This window comes from Pristiophorus japonicus, chromosome 20 (genome assembly GCF_044704955.1).
Source record: "Pristiophorus japonicus isolate sPriJap1 chromosome 20, sPriJap1.hap1, whole genome shotgun sequence".
In the NCBI taxonomy this organism is placed as follows: domain Eukaryota; kingdom Metazoa; phylum Chordata; class Chondrichthyes; family Pristiophoridae; genus Pristiophorus; species Pristiophorus japonicus.
This window is the reverse complement of record NC_091996.1, coordinates 6,584,630-6,595,191: the sequence shown is the minus strand read 5'-3', so window position 1 is coordinate 6,595,191 and position 10,562 is coordinate 6,584,630. Positions and strand designations below refer to the sequence as shown.

Sequence of the window (10,562 nt, the reverse complement as noted above, 5' to 3'; positions counted from 1 at the left end):
GGGAGAGTCGGCGGGGGGGGGCAGGGAGAGTCGGCGGGGGGGGGCAGGGAGAGTCGGCGGGGGGGCAGGGAGAGTCGGCGGGGGGGGGGGCAGGGAGAGTCGGCGGGGGGGGGGCAGGGAGAGTCGGGGGGGGGGGGAGGGGGGCAGGGAGAGTCGGCGGGGGGGGGCAGGGAGAGTCGGGGGGGGGAGGGAGGCAGGGAGAGTCGGGGGGGGGGGGAGGCAGGGAGAGTCGGGGGGGGGAGGGGGCAGGGAGAGTCGGGGGGGGGGGAGGGAGGCAGGGAGAGTCGGGGGGGGGGGAGGGAGGCAGGGAGAGTCGGGGGGGGGGGGAGGGAGGCAGGGAGAGTCGGGGGGGGGGGGGGGGGGGAGGGAGGCAGGGAGAGTCGGGGGGGGGGGAGGGAGGCAGGGAGAGTCGGGGGGGGGGGGAGGGAGGCAGGGAGAGTCGGGGGGGGGGGAGGGAGGCAGGGAGAGTCGGGGGGGGGGGAGGGAGGCTGGGAGAGTCGGGGGGGGGGAGGGAGGCAGGGAGAGTCGGGGGGGGGGAGGCAGGGAGAGTCGGGGGGGGGGAGGCAGGGAGAGTCGGGGGGGGGGGAGGCAGGGAGAGTCGGGGGGGGGGGGGGCAGTGAGTTCCAGACCCCCACCACACTCTGGATGAAGACATTTCCCCTCAAATCCCCTCTAAACCTCAAAACAATTACTATAAATCTATGCCCCCTGGTTGTTGACCCCTCTGCAAAGGGAAACAGGTCCTTCCTATCCACTCTATCCAGGCCCCTCATAATTTTACACACCTCAAAAAGGTCTCCCCTCAGCCTCCTCTGTTCCAAAGAAAACAAACCCAGCCTCTTTCCTCATAGCGAAAATTCTCCAGTCCAGGCAACATCCTCGTAAATCTACGCTGTACCACCTCTAGTGCAATCACATCTTTCCTGTCATCTGCAAACTTGGATATACGACTCTCCATTTGCTTCATCCGAGTCACTGATGTATGTGGTGCAAAGCTGAGGTCCCAGTGCAGATCCCTGGGGAGCACCACTAGCCACAGCCCTCGCCCCAAGATTTGCTCCATCTGCCGTCCTCCCAAAAACAGCGGACAGCTGTTCCTTGGAAACATAACAGCTCTCGGTCCGTAGCCCTGTAGGTTATGGCACTTCAAGTGCACAGCCAAGTATTTTTTTAAATGAGCTGAGGGGTTCTGCCTCTTCCACCCTTTCAGGCAGTGGGTTCCAGACCATCACCAACCTCTGGGTGAAGACATTTCCCCTCCACACAGGCAATGATCTCTCTCTCTCTCTCTCTCTCTCTCTCTTTCTTTTCCCCCCCACCCTTCCCCTCTCTCTATTTTCAATGATTTTTCTCTCTCATCCCAGAAGACAATCCTTGCCAGAGGTCCGGGGGGCAGGGGTGGGGGAGGGAGAACATTGGTTCTCAACTTTTGCTGTGCAGGAAACCACCTGAAAATACTGACACCTGCCATCGGGTGTCACATTCCTGGCGCTATTAAACAGTTCAGTCCCGACACCTCTCATGTCCCATCAGATTCACTCTCTGCCCCACTGTGCTCTACCTCCCAGCTATTCAGCCCATTTTCTGGACAGTAATACTTAGAATCAACGGCTGATGGCTAAAAAAAATGCCGACGTGTGGGTAACTTATCAATTAAGGCACAGAGGCACAGTTCTGGTCTCTTTATCTAAAGAAGGATATTCTTGCCTTGGAGGTAATACAACAGAGGTTCACTAGATTGATTCCTGGGATGAGAGGGCTGTCTTATGATGAGATTGTGTAGAATGGGCCTGTACTCTCTGGAGTTTGGAAAAATGAGAGAAGATCTCATTGAAACATACAAGATTCTGAGGGGGAATGACAGGGTAGATGCTGAGAGGTTGCTGCCCCCCCCCCCCGCCTGGCTGGAGAGTCTAGAGCCAGGGGGCAGTCTCAGGATAAGGGGTTGGTCATTTAAGACAGAGATGAGGGGGAATTTCTTCACTCAGAGGGTTGTTAATCTTTGGAATTCTTTACCCGAGGACTGTGGAAGCTGAGTCTCTGAATATATTCAAGGCTGACATAAATAGACTTTTGGAGTCTAGGGGAAATCAAGGGATACGGGGATCGGGCGACAAAGTGGAGTTATGGTCGATGATTAGCCATGATCTTTTTTTATAAACCCTCTTCTCCCTCAGGCCCAACTAATGCCGAACCACAGATGTTTCCGGACCAGAGAGTGCCAGACCAGAGAGGTCCAACCTGTATATCCTTGCGAAGGTGCGGTGCCCAGTTCCGAGAGAAGATTTGCTTGAAGCAACGCACGCTGGCCTTAGTCAAAAGGAAGAAAAGACAAGCTCTTTATGTTAGCGTGCCATGTTGGGGATTAAAGTGCATCGTAGCATTGACCACGCTCGATCAGCTCCAATGGACGGGCCACATCGCCCGCATGTCCGATACTTTCCTCCCAAAACAAGCGCTCTACTCAGAACTCCGACACAGCAAGCGAGCACCAGGTGGGCAGAGGAGATGCTTCAAGGACACCCTCAAGGCCTCCTTGGAAATAGTGTAACATCCCCACTATTACCTGGGAATCCCTGGCGCGAGATCGCTCAAAGTGGAGGAGAAGCATCCGGGAAGGCGCTGAACACCTCGTGCCTCTTCGCCGGGAGCACGTGGAAGTCAAGCGCAAACAGCGGAAGGAGCGCATGATAACCCAAGCACCCCACCCACCCGTCCCTCCAACCACCGTCTGCCCCACCTGTGACAGAGACTGTAGGTCCCGCCTTGGACTCATCAGTCACCCGAGAACTCATATCAATTATCTCGGGCCTTGGTGAGACGGCATCTGGAATATTGTGTGCAGTACCCAAGAAAGGATATACTTGCCATAGAGGGAGTACAGCAAAGGTTCACCAGACTGATTCCTGGGATGGCAGGATTGTCACATGAGGAGAGATTGGATCGACGAGGCCTGTATTCACGAGAGTTTAGAAGAATGAGAGGGGATCTCATTGAAATGTATAAAATTCTGACTGGGTTGGACAGACTGGATGCGGGGAGGATGTTTCCCCGGGGCTGGGAAGTCTAGAACAAGGGGTCACATTCTCAGGATACGGGGTAGGAAATTTAGGTCCGAGATGAGGAGAAATATTTTCACTCGGAGGGTGGTGAACCTGTGGAATTCTCTACCACAGAAGGCTGTGTGGAGGCCAAGTCACTGAATATATTTAAGAGGGAGATAGATAGATTTCTAGAAACAAAAGACATCAAGGGGTATGAGGAAAAAGCGGAAATATGGTGTTGAGGTAGAGGATCAGCCATGATCATATTGAATGGTGGTGCAGGTTCGAAGGGACGAATGGCCTAATCCTGCTCCTATTTTCTATGTCGCAAGTCATCCTCGATTCCGGGGGACTGACTAAGAAGAGAATACTGAGTATACTCACTGATTTTATTTATGCCCCCCTCTTCCCCGTCAGCCAGAATGATGTACTTGGTATTGAGAATCTTCAGGCCAGTCTTGCCTCCCAGAAAGGTGAGTCCGTAAATATTGGACATGGCCAGAAGATTGACCCTATCCTTGGGCAACTCGTCCGGGGAGTCAAAGACACGGATTCTCTTCATCTGTCGGAACTGGAAGTTCTGCGGAGGGAGGTTACACAGAGCAGGTTTCAAAAAATGACAGACAACAACGACTATTAAACTGCAGTTCTGGAATACAGCAACAGGGAACCATCGACACTTAATGGTGGCGTCAATACAACAACAGAACAACTCACGCAAGAAGGGAATTGGATCAATACTTAGCAGGGAGAAGGTTTGCAGGGCCTTGTTAGGGAAAGAGCAGGGGGAGTGGGATTAACTGGATCGCGCTATCAAAGAGCCGGCACAGGTACGATGGGCCAAATGGCCTCCTGCTGCGCCGTAAGATTCGATTACTCCAAGCTCTCCGTACTATAACAGACCTGTCGGAGAACCTGCTCTTCCCAATCCCTTTACTGAAACATCTTTGCAAAGCGAAAAACGATAAAATGGACACCAATCTCCAGCAGGATGATGATTAGGGGAGATCACCAACGGCAATGGTTAAAGACTTTGAGAGGGAATTAGAAAAAAATAAACTTGCATTTCTATAGCGCCTTTCACAACCTCGGGACGTCCCAAAGCGCTTTACAGCCAAAGAAGTATTTTTTTAAATGTAGTCACTGTTGTAATGTGGGAAACGCGGCAGCCAATTTATATACAGCAAGCTCCCACACACAGCAATGAGATAATGATTAGATAATCTGTTTTTTCAGTGATGTTAATTGAGAGATAAACATTGGCCCAGGACACCGGGGAGAATTCCCCCGCTCTTCTTCGAAATAGTGCGACAGGATCTTTTACATCCGTCTGAGGGGGCAGACGGGGCCTCAGTTTAATGTCTCATCTGAAAGACGACACCTCTGACAGTGCAGCAGTCCCTCAGTACTGCCTCTCTGACAGTCTGGCGCTCCCTCAGTACTGCTCCTCCGACAGTGCAGCGCTCCCTCAGTACTGCTCCTCCGACAGTGCAGCGCTCCCTCAGTACTGCCCCTCCGACAGTGCAGCACTCCCTCAGTACTGCCCCTCCGACAGTGCAGCACTCCCTCAGTACTGCCCCTCCGACAGTGCAGCACTGCCTCAGTACTGCCCCTCCGACAGTGCAGCACTCCCTCAGTACTGCCCCTCCGACAGTGCAGCGCTCCCTCAGTACTGCTCCTCCGACAGTCTGGCGCTCCCTCAGTACTGCCCCTCTGACAGTGCAGCGCTCCCTCAGTACTGCTCCTCTGACAGTGTAGCTCCTCCGACAGTGCAGCACTCCCTCAGTACTGTGCCTCCGACAGTGCAGCACTCCCTCAGTCCTGCAACTCTGACAGAGCAAGTTCCCTCAGTACTGCCCGTGTCCTAATTCGCACCAAGTCTCGCTCACCCATCACCCCTGTGCGCGTTGACCGACATTGGCGGTTAAGCAAAGCCTCAATTTCAAAATTTTCATCCTTATTTTCAAATCCCTCCACAGCCTCGCCCCTCCCTATCTCTGTAATCTCCTCCAGCCCCACAACCCCCCTAGATGTCTGCGCTCCACTAATTCTGCCCTCCTGAGCATCCCTGATTATAATCGCTCAACCATTGGCGGCCATGCCTTCTGTTGCCTGGGCCCCAAGCTCTGGAACTCCCTGCCGAAACCTCTCTCCCTCTCTTTCCTGCTTCAGGACGCTCTTTAAAACCGACCTCTTTGACCAAGCTTTTGGTCACCTGCGCCAATTTCTACTTATGCGGCTCGGTGCCAATTTTTTAAATCTCACAATACTCCTGTGAAGCACCTTGGGACATTTCACTACGTTAAAGGCGCTATATAAATACAAGTTGTTGTTGATATTGACCAGGTAATTTTAGTGGTGTTGGTTGAACTATTGGCCAGGACACTGGGGAGAACTCCCCTGCTCTTCGAATAGTGCCGCGGGATCTTTTGCGTCCACCTGAGAGGTCGGATAGGGCCTCGGTTAACCGGGGGTTATAGCCGGGGCCCTTTCCCGGTGTGTCCAGCTCAGGACGCGCAACCTGAGCCTGCGGTATTGCAGGTACACACGAGGACTGCCCCAGACACACGTGTGAGGGCACGGTTAAAATGAATGCGTGTTTGAGCACAATGAAGCTGAAAGACACACCCAAAGAAAATGAAACTAAAACCAGGTTAAAATGAGCAGAAAGCAAATATTCAGAACCAGGCCACAAAACACTGCATCACTGAAAACTCATCCCCTGCAAATCAGTGGCTGGGGTTTTACACACCGTCTATTTTTAAATTCGGAGTTCTTTTCCTTTTGCATTGTGTTCAATTCTGGGCACCTTGCTTTAGGAAAAATGACAAGGCCTTGGAGAGGGTGCAGAGGAAATTTACTTTAATGGTACCAGGGACTTCAGTTACATCAGAAATAGGAGATTAGGAAAAGGGGAAGTGCAACCAGACCTGGGTGTCATGGTACATCAGTCATTGAAGGTTGGCATGCAGGTACAGCAGGCGGTTAAGAAAGCAAATGGCATGTTGGCCTTCATAGCGAGGGGATTTGAGTATAGGGGCAGGGAGGTCTTACTGCAGTTGTACAGGGCCTTGGTGAGGCCTCACCTGGAATATTGTGTTCAGTTTTGGTCTCCTAATCTTTGGAAGGACGTTCTTGCTATTGAGGGAGTGCAGCGAAGGTTCACCAGACTGATTCCTGGGATGGAGGGACTGACCTATGGGGAGAGACTGGATCGACTGGGCCTGTATTTACTGGAGTTTAGAAGGATGAGAGGGGATCTCATAGAAACATATAAAATTCTGACTGGATTGGACAGGTTAGATGCGGGAAGAATGTTCCCGATGTTGGGGAAGTCCAGAACCAGGGGACACAGTCTCAGGATAAGGGGCAGACCATTTAGGACTGAGATGAGGAGAAACTTCTTCACCCAGAGAGTTGTTAACCTGTGGAATTCCCTACCGCAGAGAGTTGTTGATGCCAGTTCATTGGATATATTCAAGAGGGAGTTAGATATGGCCCTTACGGCTAAAGGGATCAAGGGGTATGGAGAGAAAGCAGGAAAGGGGTAGTGATGATCAGCCATGATCTTATTGAATGGTGGTGCAGGCTCGAAGGGCCGAATGGCCTACTCCTTCACCTATTTTCTATGTTTCTATGATTCGCAAATTACCCAAGAACTATTTACTATTGCAAACTAGCTTGGTCCCGAGGATCTACAGGAGCTGTGGACACACAAAACCTTCAGTTCCAGTGCAGCGATTCCACAATCAGTGTTTATAAAATGCCTCTTGTCCCTCCTCCCCCAACACAACTCCCAGCTCACAGCCTCCGCTCCAATCCTGGCCCGCTCTCCACACCCACACACACCCCCACCCCACACACACCCCCACCCCACACACACCCCCCCACCCCACACACACCCCCCCACCCCACACACACCCCCCCCCACACACACACACACACCCCCACACACACACACACACACCCCACACACACACACACACCCCCCACACACACCCCCTCCACACACACCCCCCCCACACACACCCCCCCCACACACACACACACACACCCCCCCCCACACACACACACACACACCCCCCCCCCACACACACACACCCCACACACACACACACACCCCACACACACACACACACCCCTCCCACACACACACACCCCTCCCACACACACACCCCCACACACACACCCCCCCACACACACACCCCCCCACACACACACCCCCCCACACACACACCCCCCCACACACACACACACCCCCCCCCACCCCACACACCCCCCCCCACCCCACACACCCCCCCCACCCCCACACACACCCCCCCCACCCCCACACACACCCCCCCCACCCCCACACACACCCCCCCCACCCCCACACACACCCCCCCCACCCCCACACACACCCCCCCACACACACACACCACACACACACACCACACACACACACACCCCCCCCACACACACACACACTCCCCCACACACACACCCCCCCACACACACACACACACACCCCCCCACACACACACACACACACACCCCCACACACACACACACCCCCCCACACACACACCCCCCCACACACACACACACACACCCCCCACACACACACACACACCCCCCCACACACACACCCACACCCCCCCACACACACACCCCCCCCCCACACACACACCCCCCCACACACACACACCCCCCCACACACACACCCCCCACACACACACACACACACCCCCCCACACCCCCACACACACACACCCCCACACACACACACACACACCCCCACCCCCACACACACACCCCCCCACACACACACCCCCACACACACACCCCCCCACACCCCCCCCACACACACACCCCCCCCCACACACACACCCCCCCCCCACACACACCACACCCACCCCCCCCCACACCCACCACACCCACACACCCCCCCCCACACCCACCACACCCCCCCCCCACACCCACCACACCCACACCCCCCCCACACACACACCCCCACCCCCACACACACCCCCCCACACACACACCCCCCCACACACACACCCCCCACACACACACCCCCCCCCCCACACCCACCACACCCACACCCCCCCCACACACACACCCCCACCCCCACACACACCACACACACACCCACCACACACACACACACCCCCACACACACACACATCCACACACCCACACACACCCCCCCACACACACACCCCCCACACACACACCCCCCCCACACACACCTCCCCCCACACACACACCCCCCCCCACACACACACCCCTCACACCCACACACACACCCCCCACACACACACCTCCCCCCACACACACCCCCCCCCCCACACACACCCCCCCCCACACACACACCCCCCACACACACACACCCCCAGACCCATCACCCGCCATTATCCCCCAACTCCTGCCCCGTGACCCACACCCTCCCCCTCCCTCACCTTCTCTTCCCGCTCAGGGACGCCATTCTGATCGTCCGCCATCGCCGTTCAAACCGTCGTACTTCCGGCGCCGACTTTGCGCGTCACAAACGGCGCCGCGGGGGCGCTGTCGGGGGCGGGACCTCTGATTTGGGCGGGGCCTATGTCAGGGGGCGGGGTCTCGGGGAAGTGCGTGGCCTCTGTCGGGGCGGGGTCTCGGGGAAAGGCAGGTCTCTGTTGGGGGCGGAACCTCGGCGGGCTCTGGTCCTGCAGCGCTCCCTGTGGCGGATCCTGGCCCTGCAGCGCTCCCTGTGGCGGGCCCTGGTCCTGCAGCGCTCCCTGTGGCGGGCTCTGGTCCTGCAGCGCCCCCTGTGGCGGGCCCTGGCCCTGCAGCGCTCCCTGTGGCGGGCTCTGGTCCTGCAGCGCCCCCTGTGGCGGATCCTGGCCCTGCAGCGCCCCCTGTGGCGGGCCCTGGCTCTGCAGCGCTCCCTGTGGCGGATCCTGGCCCTGCAGCGCCCCCTGTGGCGGATCCTGGCCCTACAGCGCCCCCTGTGGCGGGCCCTGGCGCTGCAGCGCCTCCTGTGGCGGATCCTGGCACTGCAGCGCCCCCTGTGGCGGATCCTGGCCCTGCAGCGCCCCCTGTGGCGGGCCCTGGCGCTGCAGCGCCTCCTGTGGCGGATCCTGGCACTGCAGCGCCCCCTGAGGCAGATCCTGACCCTACAGCGCCCCCTGTGGCGGGCCCTGGCCCTGCAGCGCCCCCTGTGGCGGGCCCTGGCCCTGCAGCGCCTCCTGTGGCGGATCCTGGCCCTGCAGCGCTCCCTGTGGCGGGCCCTGGCTCTGCAGGGTTGCTGATCCTAACCAATGATGAGCCCAGCAAAGGGCCCACAGCACACACCCGGCACCTCAATCTTTTACACTGAGGAGCAATGGAAGAGCTTGCATTCAGAATCATTGCAATTTACAGCACGGAAAGAGGCGATTCAGCACATTGTGTCCACACTGGCCGACGAAGATCTATCCAGCCCAATCCCACTCTCCAGCTCTTGGTCCACAGCAAGTGCACATCCAAGTACTTTTTAAATGCTGTGAGAGTTTCTGCTTCTACCACCCTTTCAGGCAGGGAGGTCCAGACACTCTCTGGGTGAAGACATTTCCCCTCTAAACCTCCCCCAATTACTTTAAATCTATGCCCCCTGGTTGTTGATCCCTCTGCCAAGGGAAAGGTACTCCAGGGAGATGGAACTGGAGCAAAACTACAAAGCGTTTTCATACAACCTCAGGTCACCCTACAATGCTTTATAGCCCTGCTGAGGCACTGAAGTATGACGGAGAGGCACTGCTGGCGCGAATACTCAACCTCATCTCTCTCGTCTGGAGGGAGGAGAGCATGCGGGGGGATAGAAACATAGAAACATAGAAAATAGGTGCAGGAGTAGGCCATTCAGCCCTTCGAGCCTGCACCGCCATTCAATGAGTTCATGGCTGAACATTCAACTTCAGTACCCCATTCCTGCTTTCTCGCCATACCCCTTGATCCCCCTAGCAGTAAGGACCTCATCTAACTCCTTTTTGAATATATTCAGAGATGCAGTAATTGTGACCATCTTTAAAACAGGGGAAAGTCCGACTGCAGCAACGACAGAGGAATCTCCCTGCTATCAACCACTGGGAAAGTCATCGCTCGAGCTGGCGTCACAGCCAAGGGGGCAAGTGATTGGCTGGTGATTGGTGAGTAGCTTTTCTTTTTATTTTTTATATCAGTAAACTGTAACATTGTTGTTACCAATTTAAGGGTATCTAAGGGTTAAGGCATGGCAGGAGAGCTCGGTCACGTGATATGCTCCTCCTGTACCATGTGGGAACTCGGGGACACTTCCGGTGTCCCTGACGACTACGTGTGCGGGAAGTGTATCCGCCTCCAGCTCCTGACGGTCCGCGTTGCGGAATTGGAGCTGAGGGTGGATTCACTCTGGAGCATCCACGATGCTGAGAATGACATAAGTGGCACGTTTAGTGAGTTGGTCTTACCGCATGAGAAGGATCCACAGCCAACTAGGGAATGGAAGACCAGCAGGAAGAGTAGTACAAAGAAGGTAGT

The 10,562-nt window shown here is 56.2% G+C and overlaps 1 protein-coding gene across 1 annotated transcript in view; it reads right to left on the bottom strand.

The window, feature by feature from the left end:
• Positions 1-8,561, bottom strand: part of LOC139233073 (nuclear pore complex protein Nup214-like) — an 8,973-nt gene extending 412 nt beyond the window's left edge. Inside the window, exons 1-2 of the mRNA XM_070863593.1 lie at positions 8,486-8,561; positions 3,429-3,624 (exon numbers count right to left, since the gene is read on the bottom strand). Of these exons, the coding sequence (XP_070719694.1) occupies positions 3,429-3,624; positions 8,486-8,527 (238 nt within the window). The 5' untranslated portion in view covers positions 8,528-8,561. The remainder of the gene's footprint in view (positions 1-3,428; positions 3,625-8,485) is intronic.
• Between the last annotated feature and the right edge of the window lie 2,001 nt (positions 8,562-10,562).